Source organism: Trichechus manatus, unplaced genomic scaffold (genome assembly GCF_000243295.1).
Source record: "Trichechus manatus latirostris isolate Lorelei unplaced genomic scaffold, TriManLat1.0 scaffold00013, whole genome shotgun sequence".
Taxonomy (NCBI): domain Eukaryota; kingdom Metazoa; phylum Chordata; class Mammalia; order Sirenia; family Trichechidae; genus Trichechus; species Trichechus manatus.
The window spans coordinates 20,951,696-20,976,212 of NW_004443949.1; the positions used below are offsets into that span (position 1 = coordinate 20,951,696).

Here is a 24,517-nt window from a genome sequence, read left to right on the forward strand (position 1 = left end):
CTTATCAGATGAATCATTTCTGAAAATTTTTTCCCAATCTGTAGATTGTCGATTGGAGCCTTGGTGGTGCAGTGCTTAAGAGCTACGGCTGCTAACCAAAAGGTCAGCAGTTTGAATCCACCAGCTCCTCCTTGGAAGCCCTGTGGGGCAGTTCTACTCTGTCGTATAGGGTCACTGTGAGTCGGAATCAACTCTCAGCAACGGGTTTGGTTTTTTGTTTTTGTTTTTTTATTTAGATTATCTATTTACTCTTTTAATAAAGTCTTTTGATGAACATAAAAAGAGGTCCCATTTATCTATTTTGTTGTCTTCTACTCGTGCATTTAAACTGTTATATGTGGTCTCTACCCAATCTTATAAGGGTAGGATTTAAAAAATGAAGTATTCGCATGCTAAAAATGTTGGTCAACACTGGAAAATGTTTCTGACGAGCCCCATAGTGGCATTTTACTTAGCATAAAAATTTAAATGTGTCATTTAGTTATTTCACTATTGCAAAAATGTATATTGTTAATAGAAAAATACCATTGGACTTTCCAACATAAATTTGTTATATGTGTCTACTACCTTCAGGCTTCCAACCAGTGATGGCAGTGCTTCAAAAGGCAAACAGCAGACCAGTGAACCTGTACACATTTTAAAGAGATCTTTTGCTAGAACTGTCTCAGTGGTAAGCCATTTTTAAAAGCTTTTGTTTTCAGGGCTCAGTTTCATTTTGATGTTCAGCATTTTGCCACTCTTCTAAGAGTTTATCTCAGCATAGCTTTATGAACTCAGGTTTGAATTTATATTGGCATTTATATTCCGGGCCAAAGATAATACCCGCTTTAGATAAAGGGAAGATAGAGATGTTGACTTTGATTTTAACATGTGCAGCAGACTTGGCCTTGCTATTTCTAAAATAACTGGTGAGTTCGCTAGTAAATAATGTACGAATGCACATGCTCAAGAAATCAGAAAGTGAAGGAAAAGTTAAGGCAGGTGCTGACCCAATAAGTATTACTTTAATACTTAATAGACAAGTTGCTTCTATAACTAGGGATGTTCTTGAACTATTTGACTATCCCCATTCTACGTTTAAAGGTACACAATTCTATTGTGGTTACCAGTGTAGAATGGAAAGTTAACATGATGTAATCAAAAACACAGTATGTGCACTCAGAAAGTCTGAACTAAGTTCTTGCTCTTTCATTTATTAGTTGAGGATTCTTATGTAAGTCATCTAAATAAACTGCATCGTAGCCTCTTTATGAATTTCTAATGAGATGCTGTTGTTGGTTGCCATTGAGTCGATTCAGACTCATAGTGATCCCATGTGTGCAGAGAAGAACTGCTACACAGGGTCTTCAAGGCTGTGATCTATCAGAAACAGATCGCCAGGCTTGTCTTCTGAGGTACCTCTGGAAGTACAAAAACGATACTTTAAAAGTACTTTAAATGATAAAGAACTATATGAATGTGATTTATTAACATAGCTGTTAGTCTCATATGTTGGTAAATTGTATAAGGAGAATATTTTTTCTTTTATTATTTGTTTTTTAAACTACAAAATTGATGCATATCCTGGTGAGAACAGTGTGAAGTAGGGATAAAACTGTACTAAGAGTAATGTAAAGTTCTTTCCCCATTCCCCTTTTATCGCCCTATATTATTGCTATTTACAGTTTGGTGTGTTTCTTTCCAGCCCATTTTATATGGACATGCAAATTTAGTGTGTACTGCTTGCTGTATAACCTAATGCTCTATATAACCTTCTTGTTTGTTTTTAATGATACTTACAGTTTTTATCTTCCTTTTTTAAATTTTATTGTATAGTATACACTATGGACATCTTTCCATGTTAGTACATTTGATTCTATTCTAGTCTCTTCTAATGTTTGCACAGTGTCCCATAGATGATTGGATTCTAATTTATTCAACATTGTTCCTGTTGAAGGACCAGTTTGTTTCTCAGTTTTTATTATTACATTTTGCTAAATGACTGCCTTAGTTATCCAGTGCTGCTATAACAGACATACCACAAGTGGATGACTTTAACAAACAGAAATTTATTTTCTCACAGTTTAGGAGGCTAGGAGTCCGAATTCTAGGAGGCTAGGAGTCTAAATTCGGGGTGCTGGCTCTAGGGCAAGGCTTGCTTTCTATGTCTGCTCTGGAGGAAACTCCTTGTCTCTTCTGAGCTTCTGCTCCTGGGTGATCTGCATGTGGCTTGGCATCTCCCTTTCCCCATCTCTGCTTCTCTAATCTTCTCTTTTTATGTTTTGTAAAAGATAACTCACACCCTACACTAATCCTCTCATTAACATAACAAAGATAACTCATTCCTAAATGGGATTACAACCACAGGCATAGAAGTTAAGATTTACAACCCTTATTTTTGGGGGACACAATCCAGCCCATAACAATGACCATCCATATATATATGTCTTTGATTACTTATATGCTTATGTGAATATTTATACTTGAAATATTTTTATATATCTTGTTACTTTGACCTTGCAAAAGAGCTTTGGCAGTTTACAGAGAGTATATTTTGAATAAGAGACTACAAGAACTTTGGCTTCTTTTGGAGTCTTTTGATCCAAGTAAATATCTGACTGTCATGTCTTTTTCAGTTGATCTCTTTTATTCTGTGTTTAGTGATGCTTCTGTATTTATGTCTGAGTGGTTTGGTGGTTATTAAGTCATTTAGATAAAGGGAAGATATCTTTATATAAGGAATTGATTAAATAGTTTCCTTTTATAGTTAATTATAAACTCTTTTATTATTGATATTACTCTCAGCATATGACTTTGACTTGGTGGGGTGCTTTGCTTTTTGAGATTCACCTAGTATGTGTTATCTTGTAATCCAGAAAAACCAACCTGGTTGCCATCAAGTTGATTCTGACTCATAGCAGCCCTATAGGACAGGGTAGAACTGCCCCATAGAGTTTCCAGGGAGCACCTGGTAGACTCAAACTGCCGATCTTTTGGTTAGCAGACATAGGTCTTAACCACTACACCACCAGGGTTGTAAGCATAATGTAATTTGCAGACAACTGGAATTGAGAGGGATATCCACCTCCATAAACCTATATTCTGTATTTTAAGTCCAAATATGATCCTTTTTTTTAGTATTTTCTAGTCAATTTTTCTTTTATTAACTTATTTATCAAGAATTGGCTATAGTTTGTATTGTAAATTTTTATATGTAGTCATAAAATAAGATATTTGATACTGTCACTGGTATTTAATAGTAAAACACTATCGTATTCATTCAAAAATTATTAAAGTATTTATATAATCCTACTGTGACAATGTAGAGTTTGATTTTCTTTTCAAGTGAGCATATATTTAGAATTTTTTTTTAAATTTCCTTATTCATGGAATAAACTAGATAGTATGGTAGTGGCAAAACTAAAAAATGTATTTTTAAATGTGTCAATATTTTAAGAACATTATTTTTGTAAATGCCTAACATCTTTACCTTTGTTATCAAACTTCAAAGAAACTGTTAATGGTGATTTAATGAATGAACTATGAGATTGTCTGTAATTTTGGGCTTCTGAAGCTCATAAAAATTTCACGATAAAATTCTGAAATTGAATGTTGTTGTCTTTCCATTTGATTCAACTTATGGTATCACTTGAACTAATTTTTATCTATTTTTTTCATATTCTGGATTAGGAATGTTTTGAGTCATTGTTGAGTATTCTTCACTGGAGCTGGACAACCTTAGTCTTAGGAGTTGAAGAACTTAGAGGATTAAAAGGATTCCAGTTCACGGCTACACTACTAGATTTAGAGAGACTGCGCTTTGTGGGTACCTGTTGTCTGAGGTTATTGCGTGTCTATACCTGTGAAATTTATCCAGTGTCAGGTATGATGAATTTTTTTAAAATGACTTTAGAGAGAAAATATTTGAGACGTTGAGAAGGTTTAAGTAGGGATAAGCAAGAGTTTAAGATTCCCCAACTGCCTTTGACCTGCTACAAGAATAAGCGGAAAAAGTCATCTTGGTATAATGCTTCTGTGTTTACTTATACAAAATAAAATAGATTACATGTCATTCTGGAAGTGAGATTGTTTTAGGTTAAAATTAAATACTCTAATAAAAGTGTTATTTTAAATGAATTCTGTCAAATAGAAATATTTTGAACAACTGCTTTGGACTTAAATGCTAAAGCCAGATTTTTTTTTCCATTTAGATTTTTAAAAAGAAATTAATTTAGGACCACACTTAATCTCTAAATTATTTCATCTCTAGGGTCTAAGTACTTGTGATTCTTAGCAACATAGGAAAGTGTTACTTTATACTGAATGTTATCATGCGTATTTATTTTATTTAATTAGCAGTTGTTTTATTCTCTCAAAGCTACAGGAAAAGCAGTTGTAGAAGAAACTAGCAAATTAGCAGAGTGTATTGGAAAAACCAGAACTTTGTTAAGAAAAATTTTATCAGAAGGAGTTGATCACTGCATGGTGAAGTTGGATAATGATCCTCAAGGATACCTCAGTCAACCCTTGAGTCTCTTAGAAGCTGTCCTTCAAGAGTGTCATAATACCTTTACTGCCTGTTTTCATTCTTTCTACCCAACTCCTGCCTTACAGTGGGCTTGTCTTTGTGATCTGCTGAATTGTTTGGATCAGGTAATTTGAGTTTGTAAAATATTAGTTGAAAATCTGATCGTTACTTATATTCTTCAAGAAAATAAAATACAGTTGGCCTCATCTTTCAAACTTTTATAAAAGGTGTATTAGGAAATTAGCTTGGTATATGTAACTTGCATAGTTAGAGTTTTAAAACTTGTCTGCATTATAATTTTTTATTTATAAAATTGGCAGGTACATTGTGCAGTTGCTGATCTTCTCTTTGAATCTGTGAGACAGAGTGAGTGAGTGAGTATGTGTGTAACAGAAGGAAACACCAGTGGGTGAATGAGTGTGTGAGGGCAGAGAGCACCAGAATGGCATGCTTCTGCTACCTGCACATCAACAAGAACACTAAGGAGGGAGAACTGAGTGAACTTGCATGCTAACATCATTCATTCATAAGGAAAACAATCTTTATTAGTTTGTATGCACCAAATAACAGAGTTTCAGAACACATCAGGGAGAAGAACTGACAGAATTGAAAGGATAAGTACAAGTGGAACATCCATCAAGATAGATCATATGCTAGCCCATAAAATAAGTCTTAGTAAAATTTGAAATTCAGGTCTTAGAGTGTGTTTTCAGGCAACATTAGAATTAAAATAGAAATCAATAGCAAAAATATATCAAGAAAAGCACCAAATATTTGGAAAATAAAACTTAAGTAGTCAGTGGATGAAAGACAAAATCACAAAGGAAACTGGAAAATATTTCAAACTGAAAGATAAAAATATAACATGAAAATTTGTGGAATGTAGCTAATGCCATTGCTTAGACAGAAAATTATACCTTTAAATGCCTATACTAGCCAAGAAGAAAGGTTTACAATCTGTGATCTGAGTTTCTACCTTTAGAAGGTAGAAGGAAGAACAAATTAAACACAAAGTAGAGGAAAGCAAGTAATAAAGAGAAGAACAGAAATCAGTAAAATAGAAAATAGAGAAAATTAATGAGACAAAAGTTGGTACTTTGAAAAGATCAACAAACTTGATAAACTAGCAAGCCTGATCAAGAGACAGAGGAGAGAAACAAAATGCCATTATCGAATAAAATAGGGAATATAATTGTAGACCCAGCAGGCATTAAAAGTATAATAAGGGACTCGGATCTGAAACCACTCCCAGAGATTACCTTTCAGCCAAATAATAGGCCTATAAAATAAACAATAACCCCCATGAGGAAAGTGCTCCCTAGAATAATCTATATGAGTCCAAAAGGGCAACATTTGCCAAAAAGTAAAGATGAGAAGGCAGGAAGGGGCAGGAAACTGGACAAATGGATATGGGGAACAGAGTGCTGACACATTGCGGGGATTGCAACCAGTGTCATGAAACACTGTGTGTGTAAATTATTGAGTGGGAAACTAATTTGCTCTGTAAACTTTGACCTAAAGCACAATAAAAAATAATTTTTTTTAGAGATAAGAGAATATTATGAAAACTTTATGCCAATGAATTTTACAACTTTAGATGATGTGGACAAATTCCTTGAAAACAACCTATCAAAACTGACCCAAGAAATGGAAAATCCGAATTGCCTTATAGCCATTAAAAAATTGAATTTATTATCAAAAACTTCCCCACAAAGAAAACTCTTTTCCTTGGTGAAGTCTGTCAGACATTTAAGAAAGAAAGAATATCAATCTTTCACAAATTCTTTCAGAAAATATAGGGGGCAACACTTCTCAACTAATTTTACCCTGATACCAAAACCTGGCAAAGAAAACTACAGATGATTATCACTCAGAAACATAGACGCAAAATTCTTAACTATATTATTATTGCATCCAGCAATATATAAAATAATATATCAGGATCCAGTGAGGTTTATCTCAGAAGTGGGAGGTTAGTTTGTCTTACAAAAATCAATCAATGTAATGATTCACAATATTAACTGAATATAGAAGGAAAGTCATATCTTCTGAATGGATGCAGAGAAACCATTTGACAGAATTAGTGCTTGTTCATAATAAAAAGTAAATTAATAAAAAGAAAAAACTCTAAGCAAACTCAGAATATAAGGAAACCTCAGTCTGAAAATGAATAGCTATGAAAAAAACCCCACGGCTACACATCCTACTTAATGGTAAACTTTTTAATGTTCCCATAAGTTTGGGAACAAGGCACAAGGTTCAACATTGTACTGGAGGTCTGAGCCACCCCCACCCCTACCCCCCAAAAAAACCAAAAAGTCACTAGGCTGGCAACTTTGGATCCATATGGCAGGGCAGTGTATTTTACCAAGCAGTCTCCTGGGAAAGATTACTGCCTGGACTAGTGTACAATTTAATTTTATTCTCGAAACCTGCCCAATCTGATATGGTTGTCTCTCTTCCTCTGGGACTGAACAATTTAACAAACATTGGCTTAACGTATGGAAGATGACATTACTTTTAGCTTGATTTTAACTTGTGTTTGATGAACTAAGCAATGTGTTAAGATACTTTGTTATAAAACTTTATAAGTGTGCTACTTTATAAGTATGCTGCTCATTTTTCTGAGTGAACTATGGTCATAATGACATAAATTTTTCACCTTAGTAAATGTTATTATAGTAACACAATTATAATTACTAATTGGGGCCTTTTCATGTCTTTCATTAAGAGTAATCCTGAAGAGAACTGTGATTCTGGGCATATTTTATGAATACATACAATCTCATTTATTAGAGAACAGAAAGCTGACTTTTCTTGACCCTACTTAATGATTTTCCATCTTCATTGAGTAATAACTTAAACAATTGTGTTTAAAAGTATTGATGTAATAATATTTTGTACTAAGACAGTAAAAATGACTGAGTGGTAGAAAATTTTGTATTTGCCTTGTCTGTATCCAGAACCTTTGATTATATTGATGCAATATTTCTTTTTCTTTTTTTTTCGGGGGGTGTATGTACAATTTTTTTTTTAAAAGGATATTCAAGAAGCAAACTTCAAGACATCAAGTAGCCGACTCCTTGCAGCTGTTATGTCAGCTCTGTGTCACACTTCTGTTAAGCTGACTTCAATCTTCCCTATTGCGTATGATGGAGAAGTACTACTAAGATCAATTGTTAAACAGGTCAGCACAGAGAATGACTCAACTCTCGTTCACCGTTTTCCCCTTTTGGTGGCACATATGGAGAAACTCAGTCAGGTAGGTCTTCTACCGAAACATCTTTTATATTGAGACAATAAAACGATAAATGGAGGTGTGTTTAGCTTGGTGCTTATTCTTTTTACACTGGTAAATGCAATTCTTCTACATTAGTAAATGCTGATCATATGTTGAACAAGAACAGTTAAAATTAAGAGAAAAAAATTATATAATCAGTCTTTTTTTCTCTTGTAAGTTTTTTATTTTGACTAATCCCCAACTTATAGAAAATCTGAAGGAGTTATACAATGAATAACTATATTTGTTTTTTCTAAACCATTTGAGAGTAAGTTACAGGTATTATAAGCATTTTTTTAACTTCTAATAGAATGTTTTAGATTGTCATGATAGAATTCTAGGGAAATAATTTTTAAAAGATTTTATGTATAACTATTTTTAAGCTTTTGAAACGTTTATAGGAATTTTTGTGCCATTGTAACCATTTTTAATTTACATTTGAGTAGCATTAATTATAATCACAAAGTTGTGCAACTGTTACCACGATTTATTTCCAAAAATTTTCATCACCTCAAAGAGAAACTCTGTAGTGTCCCATTTCTCCCTTCCCTGAGCCCGTGGTAACCACTAATCTACTCTCTCTATGTATTTGCCTATTCTAGATATTTTATATAAATGGGATCATACAGTATTTGTCTTTTTGCAGCTAGCTTTTTTACTTAGCACAGTGTTTCCAAAATTCATCCATTTTGTAGCACGTATCAGAACTCTTTTCAGAGTTCTAACAAAGTTGATTCTGCCAGTTTCTGCTTGTTTTTTTGGTGTTTCTCTGGGGGGACCAGAGCATGGAGCAGCTTGTTGATGTCACTCTGTAACGTTTGATTATGTTAAAATATGCCATTAAAAACAATAGACATAGGAAACTTCTGGTTTTTTTTGAAAGCACTATGGAAAAAATTAATTTAAAGACACACATTAAACCATATATAATTACTTCCAAGTTGATTAGAATCAAATCTATATAATGGTGCAAAGAATAAAAAAAGACAATAACAGAGTGGGGAGAAAATTTGCAGAGTTCATATAGAACTTTTGCAGGATCCTAGTAGAAATGATAAAAAAAAATAAATAAATACAAAAGAGATTTAGAGAATAAGGCAGCATGGGAAAAATTTCAGTTTTGCAAATAATTACATATGAATGAAAATCATATTAAGGTACAAATTTATTTCTAGAAAATTAAGTTTTTGTTCTTATAAAGTCCTTTGCGGATGAAACTATAAGCAAACCTACTAAACTTATAGATTGTTCGTGACATTATATATCAGTGTAACCAATCCTTCTCTTTCATTCTTTTAGCAAGTATTTATTGTGTACCTATTTACTGGGCCTTTAATTAGCCAGTGGTTAAAAGAGGAGTGAAAAAGATAAAGCTCTTGAGTTGAGGGTCTATAAACTAGCAGTTACCTTTAAGAAAACAAATCGTCAGTTCAATATTACATGTTATGGTATTTTCGTAGAAAATTATCCAAGGGAATATTTGGGAGACTAAAACTAAGTATGTATTAAAAAGAAAAAATAGAAACCTTAATTAGAGCCTTAAATTAGATGAAATAGATTAAATATATCAGTTTGGTAGAGTATGGTTCACCCATTAAAAATAGCTATGTTTGCATTTAATATCAAGGCAAATAGTTTTAAATTAAAAAGTCAGAAAACAAAATTATACATATACATACACATATACACGCACTGTGATGACCAGCTATGGAAAATATGTATGCAAAAGGCTATAGATTAAAAGAAAATACTGAGAAATGAAAACACTTACGCTTGGGTGATAAAGTTATAGGTAATCCGGTTCCCCCTCCCCCTTTGAAATTTCCTTGAATGTTGTAGTGTTTTTTTAAAAATAAAGTGAAATTTTAAAAGAGCGTTCTAACCATTTTTAGAAAGGAAAACTAACCTCCTACTAACATTTGATGGTTATCCGTTATTAGTTACTGTTTGTCTGTCTTTAGAGAGCCATACATTCAATATTCAAATCAGAATAGTTTCATAACACATGTAGTGTTTTGTAAACTTTTTTTTTACTTAATAATATTCTATGAAGATTTGCCCTCTTTTTAATCAATATTATAGTATTTTATCATTTAGGTGTAGTATAATGTATTTAATCAACCCTTTCTATATTTAGAATGTTTCCAATATTTTAGTTTTTTAAACAGTGCTGCTAAAAATATCATTTAACCTAAATTGCCCTGCATATTTATGATGATTTTCCCAGGATAAATTTTCAGGAGTGGAAAAGCTCTCAAGTGAAAGAAAAGCACATTAAGGCTTTGTCGCAGATTGCCAGAATGCCCTCCAGAAAGCTAGCGTCAGCTTACATTCTCCACCACTAGTAAATAAAAGTACCTTTTTCTAAAATTTAGCGGCTAGTGGTGTGTGTTTTTGTTTGTTTGTTTTTTGGTCCTTCATTAAAAGAAGGTGGGAACCTTCTTGTATTAATCCTGGCAATTACTAATTAAAAACTAAAAGGTGATAAATAAATAAATAAATCCCCACCAAAAAAAGAACTGCAAAATTACTGATTTTGGAATACATTTAGGGAGAGTTTTGTCAGAAGCTAGCTTTTTGAGATGTTTCAGAAAGTAAAATTTCTGGAGAATGAAAGAAATGTAACGGAAAAGTATTACAATTTTAACAAAATAAAAAATTGAGTATCTTAAATCCAGGAAAACTAATTACATAAGAAATTAATCAAAATGTTATGTTAATCTTATTCAAATGATAATAAAAATAAAGGTCGAGATTATTACTGTGTATTGTCTTTTTAATGCTAAAATTGTTCATTAGGAAAGTTGAATGACTCATAATAATGCTCATGATGATTTTAACTGAAAAGTTACTTAATTTCCTCTAATGGATTGAAAGTATATACTCATTTGCATATTTGATTTATTTTGTGGAGAGAGTAATTTAAGACCCTTTCCCACTCAGGAGATTTTATAATTTTATGAAACCTGTTGAATCTGTAAGTCATGAATCTGTTGGAATGTACATCATGGAAAGAGCTTTCTAGCTTAGGGAACAACAAGGCAGTTTTGTTTATTGAATACCAGCAAATAGTTTCCCTGATTTTATAGATGAAGAAATTGAGGTGCAATGAAAATCTGGAACTAGATCCCAAATTATTTGATTCCCTAACCCACATTGAAGCTGAAAGTCTCATTGGTCATGATTGCCTGATGAAGTTGAATACATTTTGTTCTCTGTCCATAGTGGTATAGAAAGTGGTTAAGGAAATGAATAATTTTCATGCAGATATCTAATCAATGTTTCCAGTTTTTTAAAAAAATATTTTTCCTTTGGTCTTTAATGAGACTCTAAGTTAGAATTTCTTATCTCAAAATTTTTATATTGGTGAGGAGGTTGGAATTTTCTGATTTCTACTTAGGAAATCAGATGCAATAGAAATCCTAAAACTTCATATGAATATTTACCGGAGAATTCCATATTTTTATCACATTGCATGCACAAAAAGTATTTACTTCTAAATATACCAGGAATAATATGTCTAAGATTGGAATCTTACAGAAAAACCTTTTTAAATGGGGAGAATACTTTTCTGTCTCTATATAGGATCACTGCTGAAAAGTAAGAGACCATAAAATATCAAAGTTAATAAAAACCCAAATGCTTTATAAATGTGTGGTGCTTTTATGATACATAACCAAAAAAAACAAACAAACCAAACCCCTTGCCATCGAGTCTGTTCCGACTCATAGTGACCCTATAGGACAGAGCAGATAGAACTGCCCCATATGGTTCCCAAGGAGCACCCTGGTGGATTTGAACTGCTGACCTTTTGGGTAGCAGCCATAGCTCTTAACCACTGTACCACCAGGGTTTCCCTTATAATACATAGAGACCAGTAATTCAAAAAAGAACTTCAAAGTGAAAAGTAGATATAATGACTCTACATATAAGTAGATAGATTCATAGGAATAGGCTCAGGACTGTATTTTAAGGGTGTCATCTAGAAAAATAAGCTTTTACAACTGGATACTCATGTGAAGGAAAATAAAGCAATGTCCTAGAACTTTTACTTTTTATGTATCATAGAGTGAGGAGAATATCTCAGGGATGACAAGCTTCCGTGAAGTTCTGGAGAAAATGCTGGTTATTGTTGTGTTACCAGTCAGGAACAGCCTGAGGAGAGAAAATGAACTCTTTTCATCCCTCCTGGTCTCTAACACCTGTGGATTGCTTGCCAGTATTGTCAGTGAACTTACAGCATCAGCATTGGGATCTGAGGTAATGAGTGTTGTATTTTGAGATTGGATAATAAGCACATTTAAAATTTCCACAGTTTCTTTTTTCATTTATTTAGATACTGTAAAATCTAATTTTAAAATGCAAGTAGGTCAGTGTCTCACTTTTTTTTTTTTTCTGGAAAGAAAATATCCTAAAACTAGACTATTTTTTTGCCCTTCCTCATACCTTTTTCTGCTTTTATTTGCTCCCTTGTCCTCACTGTTATACCAGAACATCACAGTAATACAAAGTAGTACAGGTGCCCATTGTACATCTGCCCCATTGTATAGCCCCACTACCATGCCCCAGTAGAAGCAAAAGTAGCTTACATTGCTGGGTTATAAGCAATGTTGTAGAGGTAGGACTACCTAATAATGAACAGATGGTGTCAAAAAGGTAAAGAGACTCAAACCTTAGTTCTGCCCACGTGATTGATGCTAGACAAATACTTATGTAAAATGGAGAAAATAATTTTTGTCTCACCTATAAAGTTTTAAAAGGATCAAATAGTATTATATTTGTAAAAATCACTTTGAAGCATTCTAAGCGCCGTTATACATTTCATAAAATAATATTTTTCACTATTTCATGGCCTTTTTTACTCTTTTATAATTTATCTAAATGTTTTAACTGAATTTGGTGAATGTTTCTTCTCCCCCCCCCCCGAAGAGCACACAGTAGGTTGATTTTATAAACGTTTTACTGTAAAATGTCTTATATCATTCGAATGAAAATTGAATAACTAGCAGGTATTCAGTGTCCCCAGCTCTTAAATTTCTTGCTAGGGGAGTCTTTTCTCTATTTTACTTTTACAATTTCTGGTCTTTGTTTTTCTTACTTATGGATTTATTTTAGAACCTATTCGAAATTAACCCATCTAATCTACATTCATTACTGATTCATAATGACAGTCTATTAGCTTTAGAAATGTGCTCCCAGCAAATTTTACTATCTCACCCTGGGAAACACTCCTGGGTTTCTTGGTTGACTGATTTTGGCCCAGGAGTCATTAAAGCCCTTGTCAGAACATTTTTGGTTGTTTAGTTATTCTTTTAACAAAGAATTGTGAACCTCTGTAATATGTTTCCTTCTGTACTAGACCCTTGAAGATGCAAGAAAGTCTATAATGCATACATCCTTCTCAGAAATTTACAATCTAGTTATCTCCAGAGAACTTACCTTTGTAATGAAAAGGAATGTACACGATTGTGGGATGACTTAATATTCTACCTTGGAAATTCCTGAAGGACCTAGCTTAGATATCCATATTTTTTTCTTGCTAGAATCATAAACTTCTATTTTTTTCCTCTTGTAAATCTCCCAAATTTCTGGGGCCAACTTAGATCAGAAGCAGGCTCCATAAATAAAAGAGCAGTTTCAAACCAAAACAAGTTCTCTGATCCTCCCTAATGAAAGCCCATAATTAGCGAGATTTTGTGTGTATATATATTTTCAAATATCAAATGCCAAGTTATCATAATATTGCTGTATATTATTAATGTATCAAATCTCCTCACAGATAAGAGGAAAGATGGTCTGGCTGAAGAGGAGGACCTTGAGTCTGTCTCCTCCTTGCGTATCTGTCTCCACAGAATCTCTAGAACCCTGTGTAGCATAGTTTGAAAACCATTGACTGTAGGATGTTAATGAAATTTTTGGTATCTCTTTTCAAAATAAGTGATAATTCATTCATGTATTATGACTATAATAACTTTGATGTTTATAGTTCTGACATTATAAATTAAGTGAGATAGATGCATAGTTTTTCTTTTTTTTCATACGACTAAAAGAAGAAAATACTGTCAGTGACCTTGCTTTGTAAATTTAGAAAGGCAAAATCTGGTTTTATTGTTAATCTCTTAATGAAATGTACCTTTAGGAAGTTTTAAACTCACTTGTTAAATGTAGGTTATTTTATTGTACTTTTTGGAAACCTTTGGATAGTTTTGTTGAAGATGCATTATTAATACTCAGGGACAGACTACTGATTTAATATTTTTGTTCCCAGGTTGATGCACTTAATTCTCTCCACTCTGTAAAAGCCAGTGCTAACCGATTCACAAAAACAAGTCAGGGAAGAAGTTGGAACACCGGGAATGGGTCTCCTGATGCAATCTGTTTTTCAGTAGACAAACCTGGAATAGTTGTGGTTGGTTTCTCTGTCTATGGAGGAGGTGGGATTCATGAATATGAATTAGAGGTATTGGTTGATGATGTAAGTACCACTCTTACAGCATTCATCTTGCTGTGTTACTTGTGTATGAGTACTTATCATTGTCATAGTATGTTGCATCCAAACCTTTGAGGGTTTAGCAGATCAACCATAGATGGCAAGCATTAAAGAAATTAGAAGAGAGTGATTCTACCTGATTGCTTGTGTGCTGTTTTGAGTCACTCCTGCCTCATATTTGCACTTTCAGGATAGATTTGAAATTGAATCAAAGAGTAGATATTGTACAGCTAAGCCTCTGAGTATAAGTCTTGAGTGGTTTTGTTGTTATTTTGCTGTTGCTGTTTTTAAAGAAACAAGAACAATATTTAGACTGGTTTTATTACCTTTGTCAGTGGTTAAGCAATTTTGTCATAGAGTGCTAATTGATGATTCTTAGTAAGGATAGTATTTATTGATTGCTTAGCTGTATCTTGGTATAGTCTAAATTGTTTAAATTTCTTGAGTTTTCACAAAGTTTTATTAAAATGAAACAGAAGGGTGTCATGTAAATCATTCCTAATGAATATCAATCTATTTGTAGCTTGATTATTTTGAACAATTAATTTGAATTAATTTTTTCGTATTTTATTAAGCTCTATAATTAGATAGAGCATTCTTCTTATAAAGAAGTGGGAATAGTTTAAGGCATAAGGTGAGAAAAGCGCATTTAAAGAGTTGGGTTGTTGACTCCTCATGAAATCTGATACAAGTGAATGGCTTCGAGTACCAGATTTTTTTCTTAAGTACATATGGAGAAATGCTAATGGATAATTTTATGTGAAGAAATAAATTTCCTAAAAACAATATGGGGAAATTTAAGAATGTCTTTCTAAATGTGTTAACTGATAGAAACATACTCTGAAAGGGTAAAGAATATATAATTACTCTTGAAGGTTAAAAACTGGGTCCATAGATTTCAAGGGTCTTTACAAATTGTCTACAGAGTTATATGGCTAAAGTTTAGGATTTTAATGAAACTGCTGTAGATGTGTAGTTCTTTAAAGAAAACATTATCAATATGATTATAAAGATATTCTATAGGCCTATTTTTAATTAAAATGGAAATTAATTATAAATCGAAATTATTCATACAATAAAATTAAGAGTATGTTGGATTTTGTTTTGTTTTAGAGTGAGCACGTAGGAGATTCAACTCATTCTCACAGATGGACCTCTCTAGAACTAGTCAAAGGAACCTATACAACAGATGATTCCCCCAGTGATATAGCTGAAATTAGACTTGACAAAGTTGTTCCTTTAAAGGTAATTTAATTTCAAAGAAATGTTTCTGTTGTCAATAAGAGGTATTATTATGTAGTTTACTTTTAAAAAGTGAAACGTATTTCATGAATTTTCTGTTAGATATAGCTGTTCCTAAGTTTTCCTTTACATAATGCTTCAAATGTTTATGGAATATTTCCTATGTTCCTGATACTGTAGTGTGTTATTATTCTGTCTTTGCATAGTATCTCTCAAAGTTTGGTATAGTATAAAGTATTGTTAGGTTTTATATTCAGACAGACCTAGGTTCTGATACCTGCTCTACCACGTATTAACTATAACACACTGGACAGGTTTATCAGTTAACCCTTTTGAGACTCATCTGTAGATTGGAAAGGATAATATCTACTTTGTAGTGTTACTCAGATTACATTAAATAATGGAACTAAAGCACCTCCCGCACTGTCTAGCACATTATAGAAACAATAAATATTAGTCCCTGTCTTTTCTTCTCATATTGTGTGAAAACTAATTTAAAACACAAGTATTAACTATTAAAGTTATTATTATTTTATATAACTTTTTATCAAATAACTATTTAACAAAATAGAGAATTTTTTATTTAACATTAAAGTAATTCAATAATTCTGAATTCCACTGTAATATTCCTTATGCAGCAGAATTTTGGATAAGTTAGATTCATCAAAGTCTTCATCAAAAAGTATGTAGATACTGAAATACCAAAAAACCTTCATTATGAAGTTTATATCATGGATTATGAGACAGCAGTATCCATATCTCACATTTTCTATATATAGTACATCATATTTTAGACAATTTTTTTCCTTTCATATATTTAGGCCTCATATTTATATGCCTATCTATTTCTGTCTCTGACAGTCTCTTAAAATAATATAAAGAGCTCACCATTTTTCCCTATGTTTAAATTTATTTCAAAAGTTAAACTGATTAAGGAAAAATATTAGCTTATGTATTTAAAATCTTTTAGAGCTATGGCTGCTAACCAAAAGGTTGGCAGTTTGAATCCAGCAGCCGCTCCTTGGAAACCCTATGAGGCAGTTCTACTCTGTCCTGTAGGGTCACTATGAGTCAGAATTGACTTGACGGCAACGGGTTTGGTTTTTTTTTGGTTTAGTATTTGAACAGTGTGATTAAAAGCAAGAACTAGAGTCACACTGTCTTTGTTCAGATTCCAGCTTTATCACTTAACTAGCTATGTGACCTTGGGCAAGTTACTTCTCTGTGCCTCAGATTTCTCATCTGTAAATGGGAATAATAATGGTACCTCCCTCATGAGGTCATTTAAGGATTAGCTTAATTAAATCACATAAAGTACTTAGAAAAATTTTCTGTCACATAAAAAGCATTTAGTAAGTGTTGGGTATGATCATTATTAATTCATTAAAAACTCAAATTGTCTATAAATATGGTAAGGAAATGCAGTATACTCACCTAGTTTAGTACTAAAGTACTGTCTGTATCCTCTGTACATTATGAAATATAAACATGTTTTACATCTTTATTGTAAAGGAAAATGTTAAATATGCTGTGCGCTTGAGGAACTATGGAAGCCGTACAGCCAATGGGGATGGAGGAATGACCACAGTTCAGTGCCCTGATGGTGTCACATTTACATTCAGCACGTGCAGCTTGAGTAGTAATGGCACAAACCAAACCAGAGGACAGATTCCACAGATACTGTACTATAGGTAGGTGTGTGCATAGAGATAAGGGGACTATTTTAAAGTGGTAGAACATATACAATTTACTACCAAGGTGAAAAACACTAAGTGGATAGTTATAATTAAATTGTTGTTGTGGACTCTTGAGTCAAGTTCAACTCATAGCGACCCTGTGTGACAGAGTTGAACTATCCTATGGGATTTCCTAGGCTGTAATCTTTATGGGAGCAGATCACCAGGTTTTTTTTCCTTCAGAGCAGCTGGTGGGTTTGAACCACTGACCTTCGGGTAGCAGCTGAGCGCTTAACCATTGCACCACCAGGGCTCCTATAATTAAATTATACAATGCATTTTTTTGCACATGTGCTAATTCATATAAAGACGTTTCATGTTAATATTTAAATTCAGTGTTTACTGTAAAGGCAAATCCTTTAAAATGTTTTTGCCTTTATTCTTTTAATATCATTGAAAATTTTATCTACTGGGCATATGTGCTGTTTGTTGTCACTTTAGAATTTTTGACCAACAATTTCAAATTTAAATGGAATGTATTCATTTCTTTTTATAAGATGCCTGAAATGAGTGTGATCAGATTGAGCCTCCCCAGGCACTGGTGTTGCCTTGATCTCGTTATCCAGTCTGAAGAGGATTTTTATGCCTGTGAACCTTGTGCCTGCCCAGGATAGCCCCTGGAGGCCTAGAGTGTATAATGATGTGCTTTTAATATTTTTATCAAAAGCTATTCTGTATGTAAATGATAGAAAATAATAAGCAGTAACAACCTTTGGGTGAAAAAAATTTAAAATACGCATTTCTCACTGAGTCTGAATTTTTCTGTTAGCTGGAATCTGAGGTAGTAGTGAGTACCCTTCAGCACATTTGTTCTCAGCCTCAAGCATCAGATCCCTCAAGTTTCATATCACTTTTAGAGGCTTGCTGTTTCCGCATTTCCTTCATAGACAATCTGAAGACACCGTCTAGGCAGTGCAAAACAATTCCCTATGTGTAGATATTCTGCTTCCTTTCTCCATGTCAAATAGAATAGAAATAACAGGTGTTAAATAGCTACACAGTGGCATGCTGCTGCTGAGATAGGAGTCTTCTGACCCCAATCACAAAGAATTTTATCTGTTACATAAGCACTACAATAAACAACAGTACTTTATTCTCTTTCTCAAACTATAGATTAAAAACTATTTTATGCACAAAAGAAAAATTAAATATTTTGAAAAGCTAGAGAGCCCCTTAATAGCATCTGCTATCCAGAATTGCTATCTTATATAAAATACAGTGTTTTAGATATTGTGATGGTTTGCACCATTCCCTTTGCTTTCTATACCATACTACTATGTTGGCTCCCCAGTGTAGACCTCTAGCTTTGGTCTTCTCTGAGCCTTGGACTGAATATCCAGCTCCCTCTTTGCATCTTTATTTGGGTGACAGATAATGAGGATGATGATAATAGTTAACGTGAACTGAGCACCTTCTGTATTTCAGGCAATTCTCTGAGTGCTTCACCTGTCTAATCTAGTCCTCAGAATAACCCCATGAGGTAGACACTTTTACTATCACTACTTCACAGATGAGGGAACTGAGACACTGAGCTCTCAAGCACCTTGCCCAAAGTCACACTTCTAGTGAACTCTGGTATTGTAGGCAGGAAATCGGACTCTAGCTGCTATACTTCTAGCCACTACACCATATGTCCTCTTAAAGATGCTCTGTGTAGTTGTCTAATAGATGTCTAGATGTCTTAGGTTTTAACATCTTTTAAGGAGTGCCTCTTCCCCATCCACAGTTACAGGCAAAAACCTTGGAATCATTTTCTTGACTTCTCTCCTTCCCTCACACTTTATATCTAGTTCAACAAGTCCTGGCCGCTCTACTTTTAAAATGTCCTAAATCTGACCTCTTCTACCACTCCCATAATTAACATTCTAATCCAAGCCACTTCTGCCTTTTACCAGATAACTAAGATAGCCTTTAAACTAGTCTCCCTGCTTCTACTGTTGCCCTCCTACAGTCACTTCTCCACAGCGCAGCCAGAGTGGTCTTATAAAAGTGTCAGTCATGCCATATTTCTCCCTTGCTCAAAACCCTCCAGACTAGAGGCTTTTGTTTACCTTTCCCTGTTTACCATTCCCACCAAATCATCCTTTACTCTTTCTTATTTCGTTCCAGCCACACTTCTTCATTCTGTTCATTGAACTCACTAGTCTTGTTGTAGCCTCGAACTTTATCTTACTGTTTCGTTTGCCCTGAATGCTTTACCCTCAGATCTTTGCGTGGTTTCTTTTTTCTTTTATCTTTTTTGAAATATCAGTTCCTCAGACAGACTCTCTTAAATCTCATTTAAAATAATACCCTTTGCCTTACTCCCTTATGCTGCTTTGTTTTTCTTCAAAGCCCTTATTTCTCCTTAAAATTATATAGTTACATATTTGCTTTTTTAACTTCAACACTTTAAAGGAGGAGCACTAGTCAAACTATGATTCCTAAAGTTAGGTATTTTCTACTTACCATTGTAAAATAATCTCATGTTTATCCATGTTACAGGAGTGAATTTGATGGAGATTTGCAATCCCAACTTCTGAGTAAAGCCAATGAAGAAGATAAAAACTGTAGCAGAGCTCTCTCTGTGGTGAGCACTGTTGTCCGAGCTGCTAAAGACCTCTTGCATAGAGCTCTTGCTGTAGATGGTAAGAGTTTTCTTTTTCTTTCTTGATAGTCATATTTTGAATTCTTTATTCCCTAGTTTACGCAGCGTTATTAAAGGGCGCCGCCTTCTAGAATCCCAAAGTATTTTATTCATTATAAATTTACAATTAATTTTGGGTTAGTCATATTCTCCATACCCTAATGCAAAATTTTTTAGAATGTTCAAAAGCAAATTTCTGATATTATTATATTCTTAGTTAACCCAGTAAGAGAAAAACTATATCTTAATTAAACTACATCTTTGCTTTATCCCCCTTTTAGTAGTTGAAGAGCATTTTGTTTTCCCGCTAGACCTGCTTTTCTTCATGTAGGTCCTATTTCCGATAATTGCATCACCATTTACTCAAAGGTCTAGGTAACCTTAAAGGTCTCCCCAAAATTCATTTGTCTTAATTTAGTTTTGTGAGTTCTTCCACTGGTAACTCCAGTTTGTATTGTCCTCTCTATTTTTTTGTCCTACTGCCATAGTTCGAGCTACCATGGTTCAAGAGAATATTCTCTTTTTCATAGATGGATAACATCCTAACCAGTCTCACTCCCTATCTAGTTAACAAGTCACCCTCTACACTGACACCAGAGTTATCATTATAAAAGCAATCACTGTAACCTCCCCTTCCTTTTTGTTCCTAAGCCTGGTTGTATATGAGAGCCACCTGGGAAGCTTGCTAAAAATAAAGAATATTTGGCCCATTCCCAGATATTTAGGCAGGGCTAAGAATCTGTATTTTTTTTTTAAATAAGTGCCCAGGCTATTCTGATGCAACAGCAGATCTAAAATCCAGTATTTGGGAATCTTGACTTATAGAGATTTTCACAGTCTAGACTCAACCTCTTTCTAGCACCTTATTCATGGGTAAATGTCTAAGATGTCCACCAGCAAAGTACTTTCCTCAGAAAAAATAGATGGCAGTGCTTAATATGTGCAGGCATTTTCCTAAGCATTTTACATGTGTTAACTTACTTATTCTTCACAATACCCAATAAGGATATACTGTTATTAACCTGTTTTACATGTGAGTAACTTGAGGCACAGACAGATTAAATAATTTTCCTAATGTCACACATCTAGCAATGTGTGGTGTGAAGAGCAGGGATTTAAAATCATGGCTATTAGCTTAGGTGTACATCCTGGCTCTATCATTTTCCAGGTGTATGATCTTGGGCAAGTTGCTTAAACACGGTATGCCTTAATTTCCCCTTATAAAAATTGGGGATAATAAAAGTATCTTATTGTGAGGATTAATTGAGATAACACATGTAAATAAAGCCCTTAGAACAGTGCAAAGGACTCAGTGTCAACTGTAATTTTTCTCGAGAACAGAATATACATTACAATGAAATTACCTTCTAACTATAATTTTAATGATTTTTTTTTTTAGCTGATGACATTCCAGAACTGCTTAGCTCTTCCAGTCTGTTTTCCATGCTGCTTCCTCTTATTATAGCCTACATAGGACCAGTAGCTGCTGCTATTCCCAAGGTATGTAATTTAATTCTGTAACTTTGTCTTTTTGTAAATTTCTTTTTTTTTAAAGACTTTGTATCTTAAAATACTTGAATGTTTGAGGCAGCTGGATTACAGGTAACATAGAGCTAGAGACGTTAATAGGAGAAGTTATTAGTTAAACCTCTCTGTTCCTAGTATTGCTTACTGTATGCCATGCTTATATATAGGCTTTACATTGGAAGAATTTGGGAATTGGGACTGTATTTTAGAAATATGATATATAAGGAATGATGAAGTTAACTGAGATTTTTTAATTTATGAGGTTGATGCCAAATCTTATCCATCTTAAATAACAAAAACAATGTAAAGGGATAGGAGTTTTTTAAAATACTGAAATAGCTAACACATGGAAGAAATCATAAATTATCAATTTTCGACATAATTAAATATTGAGTAAAACCTAATTTACTGCAGATTGCAAAAAGGCAAAATTGTTTAAAAATAAAACAGTTAAGCACTCGACTTTTAACTGAAAGATGGGCAGTTCAGACCTACCCAGAGACTTCTCAGAAGAAAGGCCTGATGATGTACTTCTGAAAGGTCACAGCCTTGAAAATCTGTGGCACACAGTTCTACTCTGTAACACATGGGGTCACTGTAAGTCGGAATCAACGCGACAGCAACTGGTCTGGTTATTTTTATATAACATCTAGTACGTCTAAGATAAAGCTTTTGAATCCATAAAACAAAATTTTCTTTGAAGGAAAACATAGCTAGATGAAAATTGTCATTAATAAAGATAACCAGCAATTATAGTGGTTCATAATTTTAAAATCACTTTCACATTTATTATCTTATTTAATCTTATATGTATATTTATTTACATATATACTAGGTGGCTGTCGAAGTATTTGGCCTTGTTCAACAGTTGCTGCCCTCGGTTGCCATTTTGAATCAGAAGTATGCACCCCCTGCTTTCAATCCTAATCAGTCAACAGATAGCACCACCGGAAACCAGCCTGAGCAAGGCCTGTCCGCTTGTACGACTTCTAATCACTATGCTGTCATAGAAAGTGAGCACCCATATAAACCTGCATGTGTTATGCACTACAAGGTAGGCACTAATTTTTAGTGAGAATTTAAATTTAAAGCTTGATTTCTATTATACAATGATATCATAAAGGATGTTTCGCCTGTGTTAACAAGTATAACTTCTTTCGTAGTCTTTGAGTATAGAGGATCGGCAGGTAGTTAAGCAGTCTCAGATACACAACAGGAGTGTGTAAGACATAATGTTTACCTTTAAAGAGTATAAAGTTTTGTAGAGTTTGTGAGACTTGGTCTCAAATCTTTCTTCAAGTATAGTGCAGTATATAATGCTGAGCTACATGTTGTACGTTGTAATAGAAGTGGATATAAGCAATAAAATTTAACAATCATTTTTCAAACTGAGCCATATTTGTACCACATCCTGAGCTTGGAAAATTTACATACCCATTGTAGGCTTTAAAGTAGTCTGCTATTCATGGTGTTAAAAAAAAAAAAAAATTGCATGTGAAACATTTATAGATTTAAAGTAATTATTATGGCGTTTTCGGAATCCTTATTTCTTGCTTTTTAAATTGTGTCATGTAAAGAGGAGTCGTTCACTTTATCAGTTTAATTATTAGTAAATTTTGTGTGCTTTGAATATAAGAATACTTTATGTGTAAAATATTTAACTTTTATTGTAGAAAATGTTAAACATAGGCAAGTAGAGAAACTCATACAGTGTACCCCATTTATCCATCATCCCAGATTCAGGGGTTATCAATACTTGGTCAAACTTGTTTCTATTGCCTACCACCAACTTCCTCCCCTCCTATATTGTTTTAAAGCAAATTCATGGGTTTTTCATTATGAATCTCTGAAATTTAAGGACCCTGGAAAATAACCATAATATTATCATCACAGTGAAAAAAATAATAAATCCTTAATATTAAATATCATTCAAATTTTAACAGCTTGTTTGCTTGAATTAGACTCTAAATAAGATCCATACATTACAGTTGGTTATGTCCCTTAAACTCTTTTAATCTGTAGGTCCCTCTCTCTCTTTTTTTTTTTTTCCCTTGAATTGTATTTAAACTTAACATAAACTGGATTGTATGACTTTGTTAGATGGGAGACTCTTCAGCTTGCCTCTTAAGTCCTTTAGACTTGCCCTTGTTAGTCTTCCAGGTTCTCTGGTAAATGAAGATGTTCCAGGCTCACCTTATACATTTCCTTATAAATGCCTCAGATCTGGAATTAGCTTTTTTTTTCCAAAGTGCTACGGTTCCTTTTAATTGGAAATGATATGTAAAAGCCAAAATCTGGCAAAATGATGCTCATTGCTGCAGGATTGTTCATTGTTTCTAGATCTTTATAGTGACCAGAACTAGTAAATAAATACACACATACACATATCTTTATACACACATACATATAATGTTTGTCTATCTGTGTATATGTATGTGTATTTTAATGTATATTTATGTATGTTGTTGTCATTGCGTTCTATCCACTCAATTTTGACTCATAGAAACCCCATGTGACAGTAGAATGGCCCTGTAGGGTTTTCTTGGCTGTAATCTTTATGGAAGCAGATTGCCAGGTCTTTCTCCTGTGGAGCCTCTGGGTGGGTTTAAACCACCTTTCACTTAGCTACCAAGCACTTGACCATTCTGCCACCAGGGCTCCTTATATTTATGTATAGACACATTTATGTGTATATGTATGTATATATTTTTAAGGATGAAATATCTCATCAGTTTTCACTGATGATTCTGATTCAAAATAAGAACCACAGGGTGTTACATGTGAATCTCCTTTCTTATACATCAAGAATCCCTGTTCTCAATGACAATGAGAATATTAGAATAAAAAAAAAGCACTTATTCATTTGCTTTATTTGTGGGTAGTTCTCTTTGTTTTAGATTTTTTGTTTGTTTTTGTTTTGAGATTCTCCTCCCTCTTTGCGTATATTCCAGCAAAGATATACAGTCAAATTACTGTATTTTAAGTTAGAATAATCAACTACTGTGTCTCAAAGTATGCTGGAATAATGCCACCCTGTGTTATTGTGTCCACTAATTGAATATACATTTGGGGTCATTTGTTTTCTTTTATTTTAGATTTTTAGGAGTTA

General features: G+C 33.5%; 1 protein-coding gene across 10 annotated transcripts in view; it reads left to right on the forward strand.

Annotated features, from left to right (window-relative positions):
• The window catches only part of MYCBP2 (MYC binding protein 2), a 308,219-nt gene that overhangs the window by 163,443 nt on the left and 120,259 nt on the right, over window positions 1-24,517 (forward strand). For all 10 annotated transcript variants that reach the window (XM_023726707.1, XM_023726708.1, XM_023726712.1 and 7 more), the window contains 11 exons: window positions 574-670; window positions 3,670-3,862; window positions 4,358-4,632; window positions 7,548-7,769; window positions 11,856-12,047; window positions 14,056-14,262; window positions 15,391-15,522; window positions 17,032-17,210; window positions 19,740-19,882; window positions 21,281-21,381; window positions 22,244-22,462. In XM_023726707.1, the coding sequence (XP_023582475.1) occupies window positions 574-670; window positions 3,670-3,862; window positions 4,358-4,632; window positions 7,548-7,769; window positions 11,856-12,047; window positions 14,056-14,262; window positions 15,391-15,522; window positions 17,032-17,210; window positions 19,740-19,882; window positions 21,281-21,381; window positions 22,244-22,462 (1,960 nt within the window). The remainder of the gene's footprint in view (window positions 1-573; window positions 671-3,669; window positions 3,863-4,357; window positions 4,633-7,547; window positions 7,770-11,855; window positions 12,048-14,055; window positions 14,263-15,390; window positions 15,523-17,031; window positions 17,211-19,739; window positions 19,883-21,280; window positions 21,382-22,243; window positions 22,463-24,517) is intronic.